Raw genomic sequence first — 14523 nt, 5'->3', positions numbered from 1 at the left:
TGGCGCTGTCTCACTGTACATGGTATGGCGGTATAATACACTAGATGGCGCTGTCTCACTGTACATGATATGGCGGTATAATACACTAGATGGCGCTGTCTCACTGTACATGATATGGCAGTATAATACACTAGATGGCGCTGTCTCACTGTACATGATATGGCAGTATAATACACTAGATGGCGCTGTCTCACTGTACATGATATGGCGGTATAATACACTAGATGGCACTGTCTCACTGTACATGATATGGCGGTATAATACACTAGATGGCTCTGTCTCACTGTACATGATATGGCGGTATAATACACTAGATGGCGCTGTCTCACTGTACATGATATGGCGGTATAATACACTAGATGGCGCTGTCTCACTGTATATGATATGGCAGTATAATACACTAGATGGCGCTGTCTCACTGTACATGATATGGCGGTATAATACACTAGATGGCGCTGTCTCACTGTACATGATATGGCAGTATAATACACTAGATGGCGCTGTCTCACTGTACATGATATGGCAGTATAATACACTAGATGGCGCTGTCTCACTGTACATGATATGGCGGTATAATACACTAGATGGCGCTGTCTCACTGTACATGATATGGCGGTATAATACACTAGATGGCGCTGTCTCACTGTACATGATATGGCGGTATAATACACTGGATGGCGCTGTCTCACTGTACATGATATGGCGGTATAATACACTGGATGGCGCTGTCTCACTGTACATGATATGGCGGTATAATACACTAGATGGCGCTGTCTCACTGTATATGATATGGCAGTATAATACACTAGATGGCGCTGTCTCACTTTACATGATATGGCAGTATAATACACTAGATGGCGCTGTCTCACTGTACATGATATGGCAGTATAATACACTAGATGGCGCTGTCTCACTGTACATGGTATGGCGGTATAATACACTAGATGGCGTTGTCTCACTGTACATGATATGGCGGGATAATACACTAGATGGCGCTGTCTCACTGTACATCATATGGCGGTATAATACACTAGATGGCGCTGTCTCACTGTACATGATATGGCAGTATAATACACTAGATGGCGCTGTCTCACTGTACATGATATGGCGGTATAATACACTAGATGGCGCTGTCTGACTGTAAATGATATGGCGGTATAATACACTAGTTGGCGCTGTCTTACTGTACATGGTATGGCGGTATAATACACTAGATGGCGCTGTCTCACTGTACATGGTATGGCGGTATAATACACTAGATGGCGCTGTCTCACTGTACATGATATGGCGGTATAATACACTAGATGGCGCTGTCTCACTGTAAATGATATGGCGGTATAATACACTAGATGGCGCTGTCTTACTGTAAATGATATGGCGGTATAATACACTAGATGGCGCTGTCTCACTGTACATGGTATGGCGGTATAATACACTAGATGGCGCTGTCTCACTGTACATGATATGGCGGTATAATACACTAGATGGCGCTGTCTCACTGTACATGATATGGCGGTATAATACACTAGATGGCGCTTTCTCACTGTACATGATATGGCGGTATAATACACTAGATGGCGCTGTCTCACTGTACATGATATGGCAGTATAATACACTACATGGCGCTGTCTCACTGTATATGATATGGCAGTATAATACACTAGATGGCGCTGTCTCACTTTACATGATATGGCAGTATAATACACTAGATGGCGCTGTCTCACTGTACATGATATGGCAGTATAATACACTAGATGGCGCTGTCTCACTGTACATGGTATGGCGGTATAATACACTAGATGGCGTTGTCTCACTGTACATGATATGGCGGTATAATACACTAGATGGCGCTGTCTCACTGTACATGATATGGCAGTATAATACACTAGATGGCGCTGTCTCACTGTACATGATATGGCGGTATAATACACTAGATGGCGCTGTCTGACTGTAAATGATATGGCGGTATAATACACTAGTTGGCGCTGTCTTACTGTACATGGTATGGCGGTATAATACACTAGATGGCGCTGTCTCACTGTACATGGTATGGCGGTATAATACACTAGATGGCGCTGTCTCACTGTACATGATATGGCGGTATAATACACTAGATGGCGCTGTCTCACTGTACATGGTATGGCGGTATAATACACTAGATGGCGCTGTCTCACTGTACATGATATGGCAGTATAATACACTAGATGTCGCTGTTTCCCTGTACATGTTATGGTGAAAGAGTTATCTTTGGTGGGAGGGGTTTTGTAATTTTGTGGGAGGAGTCAAATGTGTGCATGGGAGGAGTCATTGTTGCTGTCTCCTGGTAGGCCGGATGTGACGGGCTCCTGCGGCTGAACACTTCTGCTCTGAATAACGAGTTTTTTACATCAGCGTCTCAGAGCTGGAAAGAACGACTGTCAGAAGGTGAGAAATCCAGAGCGCTCTAATATCCCTGCCCAGCACTCTCCTGCACTGTCTCTACACCCTGCACTCTCCTGCACTGTCTCTATACCCAGCACTCTCCTGCACTGTCTCTATACCCTGCACTCTCCTGCACTGTCTCTACACCCTGCACTCTCCTGCACTGTCTCTACACCCAGCACTCTCCTGCACTGTCTCTATACCCAGCACTCTCCTGCACTGTCTCTATACCCAGCACTCTCCTGCACTGTCTCTATACCCAGCACTCTCCTGCACTGTCTCTATACCCAGCACTCTCCTGCACTGTCTCTATACCCAGCACTCTCCTGCACTGTCTCTACACCCTGCACTCTCCTGCACTGTCTCTACACCCTGCACTCTCCTGCACTGTCTCTACACCCTGCACTCTCCTGCACTGTCTCTATACCCAGCACTCTCCTGCACTGTCTCTATACCCAGCACTCTCCTGCACTGTCTCTACACCCTGCACTCTCCTGCACTGTCTCTACACCCTGCACTCTCCTGCACTGTCTCTACACCCTGCACTCTCCTGCACTGTCTCTATACCCAGCACTCTCCTGCACTGTCTCTACACTCTGCACTCTCCTGCACTGTCTCTATACCCAGCACTCTCCTGCACTGTCTCTACACCCTGCACTCTCCTGCACTGTCTCTACACCCTGCACTCTCCTGCACTGTCTCTATACCCAGCACTCTCCTGCACTGTCTCTACACCCTGCACTCTCCTGCACTGTCTCTATACCCAGCACTCTCCTGCACTGTCTCTATACCCAGCACTCTCCTGCACTGTCTCTATACCCAGCACTCTCCTGCACTGTCTCTATACCCAGCACTCTCCTGCACTGTCTCTACACCCTACACTCTCCTGCACTGTCTCTATACCCAGCACTCTCCTGCACTGTCTCTACACTCTGCACTCTCCTGCACTGTCTCTACACCCTGCACTCTCCTGCACTGTCTCTATACCCAGCACTCTCCTGCACTGTCTCTACACTCTGCACTCTCCTGCACTGTCTCTACACCCTGCACTCTCCTGCACTGTCTCTACACCCTGCACTCTCCTGCACTGTCTCTACACCCAGCACTCTCCTGCACTGTCTCTACACCCAGCACTCTCCTGCACTGTCTCTATACCCAGCACTCTCCTGCACTGTCTCTATACCCAGCACTCTCCTGCACTCTCTCTTGGGTGAGCGGTCTCTATACCCAGCACTCTCCTGCACTCTCTCCTGGGTGAGCGGTCTCTATACCCAGCACTCTCCTGCACTGTCTCTCCTGGGTGAGCGGTCTCTCTACCCAGCACTCTCCTGCACTGTCTCTCCTGGGTGAGCGGTCTCTATTCCCAGCACTCTCCTGCACTGTCTCTCCTGGGTGAGCGGTCTCTATACCCAGCACTCTCCTGCACTGTCTCTACACCCTGCACTCTCCTGCACTGTCTCTACACCCTGCACTCTCCTGCACTGTCTCTACACCCAGCACTCTCCTGCACTGTCTCTATACCCAGCACTCTCCTGCACTGTCTCTCCTGGGTGAGCGGTCTCTATATCCAGCACTCTCCTGCACTGTCTCTCCTGGGTGAGCGGTCTCTATATCCAGCACTCTCCTGCACTGTCTCTCCTGGGTGAGCGGTCTCTATACCCAGCACTCTCCTGCACTGTCTCTCCTGGGTGAGCGGTCTCTATATCCAGCACTCTCCTGCACTCTCTCCTGGGTGAGCGGTCTCTATATCCAGCACTCTCCTGCACTGTCTCTCCTGGGTGAGCGGTCTCTATACCCAGCACTCTCCTGCACTGTCTCTCCTGGGTGAGCGGTCTCTATACCCAGCACTCTCCTGCACTGTCTCTCCTGGGTGAGCGGTCTCTATATCCAGCACTCTCCTGCACTCTCTCCTGGGTGAGCGGTCTCTATATCCAGCACTCTCCTGCACTGTCTCTCCTGGGTGAGCGGTCTCTATATCCAGCACTCTCCTGCACTGTCTCTCCTGGGTGAGCGGTCTCTATACCCAGCACTCTCCTGCACTGTCTCTCCTGGGTGAGCGGTCTCTCTACCCAGCACTCTCCTGCACTGTCTCTCCTGGGTGAGCGGTCTCTATTATTATTATTATTATTATTATTATTTATTTATAGAGCACCATTAATTCCATGGTGCTGTACATGAGAAGGGGGTTACATACAAAATACGTATACAAGTTACAGTAGACAGACTAGTACAGAGGGAAGAGGGCCCTACCCTTGCGGGCTTACATTCTATAGGATTATGGGGAGGAGACAATAGGTGGGGTGTAGGTCTCTATTCCCAGCACTCTCCTGCACTGTCTCTCCTGGGTGAGCGGTCTCTATACCCAGCACTCTCCTGCACTGTCTCTCCTGGGTGAGCGGTCTCTATACCCAGCACTCTCCTGCACTGTCTCTCCTGGGTGAGCGGTCTCTATACCCAGCACTCTCCTGCACTGTCTCTCCTGGGTGAGCGGTCTCTATACCCAGCACTCTCCTGCACTGTCTCTCCTGGGTGAGTGGTCTCTATACCCAGCACTCTCCTGCACTGTCTCTCCTGGGTGAGTGGTCTCTATACCCAGCACTCTCCTGCACTCTCTCTCCTGGGTGAGCGGTCTCTATACCCAGCACTCTCCTGCACTGTCTCTTCTGGGTGAGCGGTCTCTATACCCAGCACTCTCCTGCACTGTCTCTCCTGGGTGAGCGGTCTCTATACCCAGCACTCTCCTGCACTCTCTCTCCTGGGTGAGCGGTCTCTATACCCAGCACTCTCCTGCACTCTCTCTCCTGGGTGAGCGGTCTCTATACCCAGCACTCTCCTGCACTGTCTCTCCTGGGTGAGCGGTCTCTATACCCAGCACTCTCCTGCACTGTCTCTCCTGGGTGAGCGGTCTCTATACCCAGCACTCTCCTGCACTGTCTCTCCTGGGTGAGCGGTCTCTATATCCAGCACTCTCCTGCACTGTCTCTCCTGGGTGAGCGGTCTCTCTACCCAGCACTCTCCTGCACTGTCTCTCCTGGGTGAGCGGTCTCTATACCCAGCACTCTCCTGCACTGTCTCTCCTGGGTGAGCGGTCTCTATATCCAGCACTCTCCTGCACTGTCTCTCCTGGGTGAGCGGTCTCTATATCCAGCACTCTCCTGCACTGTCTCTCCTGGGTGAGCGGTCTCTATATCCAGCACTCTCCTGCACTGTCTCTCCTGGGTGAGCGGTCTCTATACCCAGCACTCTCCTGCACTGTCTCTCCTGGGTGAGTGGTCTCTCTATCCAGCACTCTCCTGGGTGAGCGGTCTCTATACCCAGCACTTTCCTGCACTGTCTCTCCTGGGTGAGTGGTCTCTCTACCCAGCACTCTCCTGGGTGAGCGGTCTCTTGCGCTGTCTCTTTCGTAGGTGAGCAGTCTCTCCTGTATTTTTCCTGACAGGTGAGTTCACTCCGGAGATGCAGCTGAGGATTCGTCAGGAGATTGAGAAGGAGAAGAAGGTGGAGTCGTGGAAGGAGCAGTTTTACGAGAGTTACTATGGGGAGAGGTAAGTCATCACTCACCTGACAGCAAGCAGAGATCTTGATAAGTGCAAAGTGAATATCGCTGATTGTAAGACTGACGTGCTCCGCAGGGGAGGAGCTTGTTAGTCACTAGCCCCTCCCACCACAGCATTCTTTACTGTACGCTGTGCTAACCATTTGTTAACCATTTTTGTCTTTGTAGCTCTGGTCTTACCGAGGAGGATCTGAGCAAGATAACTGCTGAAGACCCCGAGATCGAGGACAAGCCCCCACCACCCATCATACTCATCAAGGTAGATCCTGGCAAAGACTTCTCACGTGGTCCTTCCGTAGAGAAGCAGCGGCCTGTGAGGATTGAGGACCACCAGGACAACACTCAGACCCCAGAGGTTACAGACGTCATCAGAGAACCTGAGATAAAGAAAGTGGACATCACCGACCCGACTGCACCTCAAGATGGAAACCAAGACGTCAAGGAGGAAACCAAAACCCCAACAGAAGCTCCATCCACTTGTGAGTCCAAAAACGAGGAGCCCAAGAGCCAACCACCAAAGAGCCCGGTCCCCGCAGAGTCACCAGGAGGAATGGCGAGTAACGGCAGCCCTCCTCAAGACTCACCAGAGAAGGCGGCCACCATCACCACCGGAGCCAAGAGACGCCTAGAAGTCGACCAGGATGCTCCGGCTGCTCCTGAGAAAAGTCCTCGTATGATGGAGCCCCAGCCGTCATTTCGTGCCTTATGTAATTCTCCCGCCGAGACACAGCGGCCCGAGCCCGAGAAGAAGGTGCCACCGCTCAAGGTGAGGACACGTTTGTGGATCAAACACACATTTTGGTTATTCCTACCAAGTGTGGTGGGTTCTAAATGTTTAGATAGATGCAGAAATATGGAGCTGGACCTTACGGGACATGCACCCACCAAAAAAAAGCAATTTGTCCCTTATAGGATCACCCGTGAGTCCATGTATTCACAAAGGGTTATACTTATGGAGATCTAGCTGGGGGTGGATAGAATAGCTCTCCTCAAGCTTCTGTCCTCCAGTTTCTTGAGTACTAGTCACAGCGCCCCCTGCTTGGTTGTGGCCATGTCTGATACTGCAGCTCAGTCCTATTCCTCTTCATACCACCTTATTGTCCCGATTGGTGTAGGAGATTTTGCACTGTTAGTGGATTTTTCTAGGCATTGCATAGTAACTCACTGGTTGCTTTGTTTTTTGCCTTCTAGATCCCGGTGGCATGGCTCTCCCGAAAGCCATTTCTTAGCAGCCAGGTCTCTCCCAGGCCCACATTCCCCACCACCGGTACCAGTCCTGGCAGAACCGGAGCCCGCACACTTGCCGACATCAAGGAGAAGGCTCGTTTGGCCCGCGCACAGAGAGCAGCGGCTGTTGCTGCCCATGGAGGTTCCATCCCAGGACCCGGACCTGGAGGAGGGCCCGGAGGAGGACATAGAGGGGAGATCAGGAACAGAGTACTGGACTTGGGAAATACTGGAAGCTGGGGAGGTGAAAGAGGAGCTACATCCTCCATACCCTGTAACCAAACTCAAAGGGAGATCCAGAAGCCAGTGCAGGCACCAGCTGACAGTCCAGCGGGAGCACAGTTACTGCAGAAACCCTGTGTACAATCCGGATTCACGGCTGCTACCCATCAACATAACCCCACCGAAACTACACGAAGTGTCGCCCAAAGCACAGAAAGGGACAGGTCAATCAGCAATCGGGCACTGACTCAGGAACTATCAACACCAGATAAATCCATACAAGCTTCTGCGGCTCTAAAGACTACAACCGGTGGAAGCTCCCTCCAAACCGGCAGGGTTTTATCTCTTGAAGGCACAGGCGTCCTATCAATACAAAGCACAAAGAGAGCACAAGATGAAAAAGCAGGCCAACGCAACCTTGCCTCACAACTCTTCTCTGCTCCAAATATGTCCCCTAGTCAGCCGCCACCTGAACCTTCCTTCATAAAGTCAAGGATGTCCTCCTCGTCTCATATGATCGACAAGGTACCGTCCACCCAAGCACGCAAAACAATTGTTAAACCGTTACGGCTGGGTGTTGGACAGCTCGGCAAGTCAAGCTCCAGTATTCCCGCAAATAACCCACTTGTTACAAAGCTTCTACAAGGAAAGAACGTCCCATTAGAGCAAATCATGCCTAGGCCTCTAACTAAAGGTCAAATGAAGACCTTGCCGTTGACGTCTGCCGAAAGACCAGAAGGTACGATAGAAGGTTTTGAGAATTGTGGAAGGGAGGAGGCAGAACGACCATCCAATACAGCTGCTCAGCAACTAGAGCGGTTCTTGTGCCATAACCGGCAACATCCTACAGGTCAAAGGATATGGCAACTATTTTCAGGTAAAGACTTGACAAGCTCTAGTAGCAATCAAATGCAGGGTCCTGAGGAGCGTGCTACCAGCCAGGAGCAGGTGTTACAGACTCTGATCAAGAAGGTTTGGCAAGAGAACACCAATTCATCGGAGTTCAGTACATCCCCAAGCGTCTCCCATAGAGAAAATATTTCTCAGAGGTTCATGCTCGGCTTTCTCGGAAGAAGAACATCCAAGCCGGCCATGTCTGGCCATTATCTGCTCAACATCTCAACATACGGTAGGGTGTCGGAGGTTTGTAGGCAAGCTCCTTCGAACAGCACAGTTAATTCCTCTGTGAATGAGCCTGAACATGCGGCTAATACAGAGACTAAGTTGGAGCCTAGTACACAGAGCGGAGAGGAGGACACCGAGACTGAAGAGTGTCGCTCTTCATATGCTACATCCAAAGCTCGAGTGACCTGTTCTCCTAAATCTGAACCCCAAAACTCGTCAAACAATGAATTCCTCCCAACATTTGATGTGAAGGAGACTGTACAGATCGTTACAAAAGGCAACATATACGAGTCTGATATTGCCCGAGATCTGATACAAGCGGCCCAGGCCAAAATGGCCAATGTTTTGGGGGTGAAGTTGAAACATAATGCCGGCAATATGTTCGGAATCCATGCTTCACCCGCATCCCCCCATCCCGAGTTACTGCAGTCTTCAAGGACTTGTGGGAATCCTGCTGGTCTGCTCGGATCTAGCTATGGCGGCACAATCAACATCTCCACATCACCACAGGTCCTAAGTAGATCCTCCATCCCCACAGGCGGAAATTTCAGTCCAGCCAACACGGACAATGTGGTGTCCTTCTCCGTGACGGTGACAACTATCCCTTCCAGTCAGAGTGTAAGCTCTGGTGGATGTGATCAACCCATCTCTGTCCAGACTTTCACCGATGACGGCAGCATGGAAATGTCTCCACCTAAATGCTATTGTCGGCTGAAAGCAATGATCATGTGCAAGGGCTGCGGCGCATTCTGCCATGACGATTGCATCGGCCCCTCCAAACTGTGCGTCTCCTGCCTTGTGGTACGGTGACCCCCAAATCATGTTCTGGGAAGAAGCCATCTCCAATGACCATGGACAGATTTTTTTACCTTTTGCATAAGGTAAGCCCTTACAAAGGGCCATAGATATTTTAACGTTGGGAGATCCTACCGGGTACATTGTGGGGTTCTCGTCAACCCTAATTAATCATGACGTGTTTGCACTTAATACTGTAAATAATACGAGTGTTGATTTTTGTTTTTTCTTTTTTTTTTTACAAATTTTAAGACCAGTTTTCCAAAGACTGAAGCAATATGTCCCAAGTCCTCGACCTAATGGTTTTACACTCCCTTGCTTTAGTGTATGCACTATGGGAGATATGGGGTCCCGAACCTAAGCAATAATTATTAAACTACCTAAACCCAGTGCCCAACAGGTTCCCAATAAGGTAACTTGATAAGATTGTTAAATATATCACCGCAGTGGCCAAAGTTTGTTTTTTTTTATGTGGGGTGAGTCAAAACAGGCAGGTGGTGGTATACGGAGGTTCACAGTGTGTGTGAGCCAGACCAGCCTGACCACAACGTGGTATACGGAGCTTCAGTGTGTGAGCCAGAACAGCCTGACCACCACGTGGTATATGGGGGTTCACAGTGTGTGAGCCAGACCAGCCTGACCACCACATGGTATACAGAGGTTCATAGTGTGTGAGCCAGACCAGCCTGACCACCACATGGTATACAGAGGTTCATAGTGTGTGAGCCAGACCAGCCTGACCACCACATGGTATACGGAGGTTCATAGTGTGGGAGCCGGGCCAGCCTGACCACCATGTGGTGTACAGAGCTACACAGTGTGTGAGCCGAACTGGCCTGTCCACAATATGGTATACAGATGTGCACAATTTCTGAGCCAGACCAGTTTGACTGCCACATGGTATACGGAGGTGCACAATTTTCGAGCCAGACCAGCTTGACTGCCACATGGTATACGGAGGTGCACAGTCAATGAGTCTGACCAGTTTGACCACAATGCTCTGCAGGGGCAGTGTGTATATAGGTTGATAGAGATCAGCTTGACTACCATGTTTTTTTTCGATGGTGCATCATACACAGTTGGCCTAACAGAATTATCAAGATCGGAAAATAGCCAATGTCCAAATCGCACTTTGGTGAATATATAAGCACTTACGATGGGAGCTTTGCTCAGCCCCCGGCACAGGTTACGTGAAGATTTCTACAGACATTCATGAACACTGTGATTATTTTTGCTCCCGAGTCAAGGTAAGCTTTGTATGAAAAGGAAAGCCATAGTGAGCCTAATGGTCTCAGGAGCTTATGTCTACTGAATAAGACCCCATATATAGGAGGTAAAAGGAAAGTCCAGGGACCTCTGTAAGTGAGTTTTTATAGTGTCTGATTGTGGTGTGTAACGTAACCGCTGATTTTTATCTGCGTCTCTTGTCCTATGTCTCATTATCATGTACAGTACGTAAGTTGCCTTCACAGATGGAGAAATAGCAGAATTTGTGAGCTGTTCCTGTGGTATCCATAACACTAAATCCATAGACACCTATGGATAATCTATAAACAGATATTCTCTGTCTGATATCCCTATAGCTATGTTAGAGAAAATTGTGCTGGTCCCAACTGCTTCCTGCCCCTTCAGTGTCCATTTGGACACCAAATAATAAAAGTTGGGCCATTTTCTGCTTTGACAATATCCATAGCCTGTGATTCATTGAAGGTCTTATTTGACCACTGAGCCTGATTTTTCATGCCTGCATAGAGGAGAAAGATACCCTGTGGTGATTTATAACACTCTGACCAGTGTAGAAACATAACATATCTCCAGCAATGCAGATCTCCGGAAAGGATATAAAGCATACATGTCAGCACAATCACATGACTGAAGGCAAAAACAAAATTCCATTAAATGTATTAGTATTGAAATAATTTAGGTACCGTAATGGGGTTCCATCTCACCCCTTCATTTCTGGACCAGTGTATGTTATCGTAGCTCATCTTAGAGGTAATAAAATTTTAACCTTTGTCAGGCTGCATAATTTTGCCAAAATTTCTCGACCCCTTATCTCGATAGGGGGTGGAGATATTTTATTGAAATTTGGCCAATATATTCTGGACCAAAACTGCTGAGATGTCACGAAATTTCAGCCCTCTACGGCTTTTCGAAAAAAAAAATTATTGCAATTTAAAAAGGGAATAGTTCAATTGTACCTATTCAGCCGGACGAAGGTTAAACATATGTTAGTTTAAGGGGTGCTTCACACACAGCGAGCTCGCTGCCGAGATCGCTGCTGAGTCACGCTTTTTGTGACGCAGCAGTGACCTCATTAGCGATCTCGCTGTGTGTGACAATGAGCAGCGATCTGGCCCCTGCTGCGAGATCGCTGCTCGTTACACACAGCCCTGGTTCGTTTTCTTCAAAGGCGCTCTCCCGCTGTGACGCACAGATCGCTGTGTGTGACAGCGAGAGAGCGACAAATGAAGCGAGCAGGGAGCAGGAGCCGGCATCTGGCAGCTGCGGTAAGCTGTAACCAAGATAAACATCGGGTAACCAAGGTGGTTACCCGATATTTACCTTAGTTACCAGCCTCTGCAGCTCTCACGCTGCCTGTGCTGCCGGCTCCGGCTCTCTGCACATGTAGCTGCTGTACACATCGGGTTAATTAACCCGATGTGTACAGCAGCTAGGAGAGCAAGGAGCCAGCGCTCAGTGTGCGCGGCTCCCTACTCCCTGCACACACAGCTAAGCGGTGTGCACTGGTAACTAATGTAAACATCGGGTAACCATACCCGATGTTTACCTTAGTTACCAGTGTCCGCAGCTTCCAGACGCCGGCTCCGTGCAAGCGCAGCGTCGCTTGCACGTCGCTGCTGGCTGGGGGCTGGTCACTGGTCGCTGGTGAGATCTGCCTGTTTGACAGCTCACCAGCGACCATGTAGCGATGCAGCAGCGATCCTGACCAGGTCAGATCGCTGGTCGGATCACTGCTGCATCGCTAAAGTGTGAAGGTACCCTAAGTCAGGGTAGAAACAACCTATATCTCCAGCAATGCACTGTACTACAGATCTCCGGAAAGGATATAAAGCATACATGTCAGCACAATCACATGACTGAAGGCAAAATAAAAATGCCATTAAATGTATTAGTATTGAAGTAATTTAGGCACCGTAATGGGGTTCCATCTCACCCCTCTTTTCTGGACCAGTGTATGCTGCAGTTCACCTTAGAGGTAATAAAGTTTGTAACCTGCAAAGCTTTACTGTGACCCTGGAAGCTGCTGTTCATCAGGTCAAATACAGAAAAGTCTCCTACCAGATCTATGCAGGAAATTATGGGATGAAAATATTTAGCATATGGGGCCTGTTGATTGAAAAGTTATTTTGAGAGCTATGTCCGGCATTTTATGGCAGAAAAAAGTTTGTAATGACGGTAGGTCTGTTTTGGTTGAAAAGTATTGGGGGGGGGGGGGGGGGTGGTTCTAATTTTTTTTACACTTTTTCTTAAAGTGGGTGACCCTAATTAGATTTTCTAATCATTGTTTTTTGGCAGGTGGCGTAGTTTTAACAGAAGCCCAACATGCTCCAAACTGTGCCACTTAATACATTTCATTCATCATATTCCAGTAAGAATTGGCATATGAAACATTCGTCATAAAAACGGAATATCGATTCGTCCAGAAAATAGGATATGTAGAGGTTCCCTGCTCATAGGAACATAGTGGGTTTTCTGTCTGAATTTGCTTTTTGGGAGATGTTTACCAACTTTATGGCAATTATTGGGTTCTTGATGGAAAGTTTGTAACAATGTCCTGTACGTTTCCGTCAACATTTGCACTTTAGATTATTTTTTTTTTTCAAAAATCAATATTTTCTTGTGTTCCTTAACGAATGGTCAACCCCACACCATTACCATGAGCGTTACCCGTGCTTCATTAATACCAACTTTTTAGCTAACAGATGCATCCATAAATTTTCCAGTTATTGCAAACTGCACTTTTGTGGTGTTCTGGCGTATACCCGGTGTATGGAGAGATAGGTGAAACTTATTTCCGGCAGGGAGTTGCTAACCTTCATCTTACATTAGGACGCATTCACAAAACTCTACTTTTTTTGGTCCATTTACGACTTTTTGGTCCATTTACGACTTCCCCAAAACTGGGGAGATTCTCATTAGTAAAAAGCCTAAACCTCAGATGGCATCTGCTCTCGTATTTGGGGAGCAATCATGTAGACGCTGGTGAACAAATGTGACCACTGGGCCTCTTATATGTGGAAATGATACTCAGGGTAAGTTTTCATCCATAGGTTAGACCACCAATGAACCAAGACCGGCTCGAAGCTTGAGGGAAAGAAGGAAGGGCATCGGCTTACATTGGAAGCACACAATTTTTTCAATGGCTCTTGGTAATCCAGTTTTTTTAGATTCGCACTATGTATATGGATACAAAAATGAAAAAAGCATATAATATATTTGAAGTAATATATATATATATACGTATATATATGAGATTGTAGAGTTTATTTACAGGGTATGCTGTAAGCAAGGTGAAGAAGATAGACGTCTTTAAAATATTATCTTACTCCAATGCAATAAGATTTGGATTTGTCAGGGAAGATCCGGCCCGCTGTGATTTTATTGTCTTTTATTTTTTTTTTCCCTTTTCTATTTTTTGTGAATGTTTTTAAAGCAACATTTTAGGATAAAGGGACTGTTATAATCGGATGATAGGGTATGTACAGCGCAGTAGAAAGCAGGATATATCCTTTTTGAGAATAAATCCTATTTTTTCAAACTATAAAAAAAAAAATCATTTATGTAAAAAAAATAAAAAAAATAATAATGATAAAAATCATTGTAAGGCTTTGGAAAGTCCTGTACATATATGTGTATGGAAATTTATACACGCTGCATATTCTTTATTTTAGAAGGTATTTGTAAGCAATTAAAAAAGAAATAAAAATAACTTCTTGTGAGCTTTGTGTGCCGTGTTTCAGTTGTACAAATAATGTCCAGAAATTATCCAGCAGTGCAACCAGCACTAATATATGATAATATATGAATGTCCAGAAATGATATGCAGAAGTGCGACCACCACTAATATGTGAATGTCCAGAAATGATATGCAGGAGTGCGACCAGGACTAATATGTGAATGTCCAGAAATGATATGCAGGAGTGCGACCAGCA

The 14523-nt window shown here is 47.7% G+C and overlaps 1 protein-coding gene across 1 annotated transcript in view; it reads left to right on the top strand.

Annotated features, from left to right (window-relative positions):
• ASXL2 (ASXL transcriptional regulator 2) overlaps positions 1-11889 on the top strand; it is a 173160-nt gene extending 161271 nt beyond the window's left edge. Inside the window, exons 8-11 of the mRNA XM_075341325.1 lie at positions 2328-2424; positions 5861-5966; positions 6146-6743; positions 7169-11889. Of these exons, the coding sequence (XP_075197440.1) occupies positions 2328-2424; positions 5861-5966; positions 6146-6743; positions 7169-9361 (2994 nt within the window). The 3' untranslated portion in view covers positions 9362-11889. The remainder of the gene's footprint in view (positions 1-2327; positions 2425-5860; positions 5967-6145; positions 6744-7168) is intronic.
• Positions 11890-14523: the final 2634 nt, after the last annotated feature.

This window comes from Anomaloglossus baeobatrachus, chromosome 3 (genome assembly GCF_048569485.1).
Source record: "Anomaloglossus baeobatrachus isolate aAnoBae1 chromosome 3, aAnoBae1.hap1, whole genome shotgun sequence".
NCBI classification, from domain to species: domain Eukaryota; kingdom Metazoa; phylum Chordata; class Amphibia; order Anura; family Aromobatidae; genus Anomaloglossus; species Anomaloglossus baeobatrachus.
The sequence above is the reverse complement of the archived record's forward strand: the minus strand, read 5'-3'. Positions and strand labels throughout refer to the sequence as shown.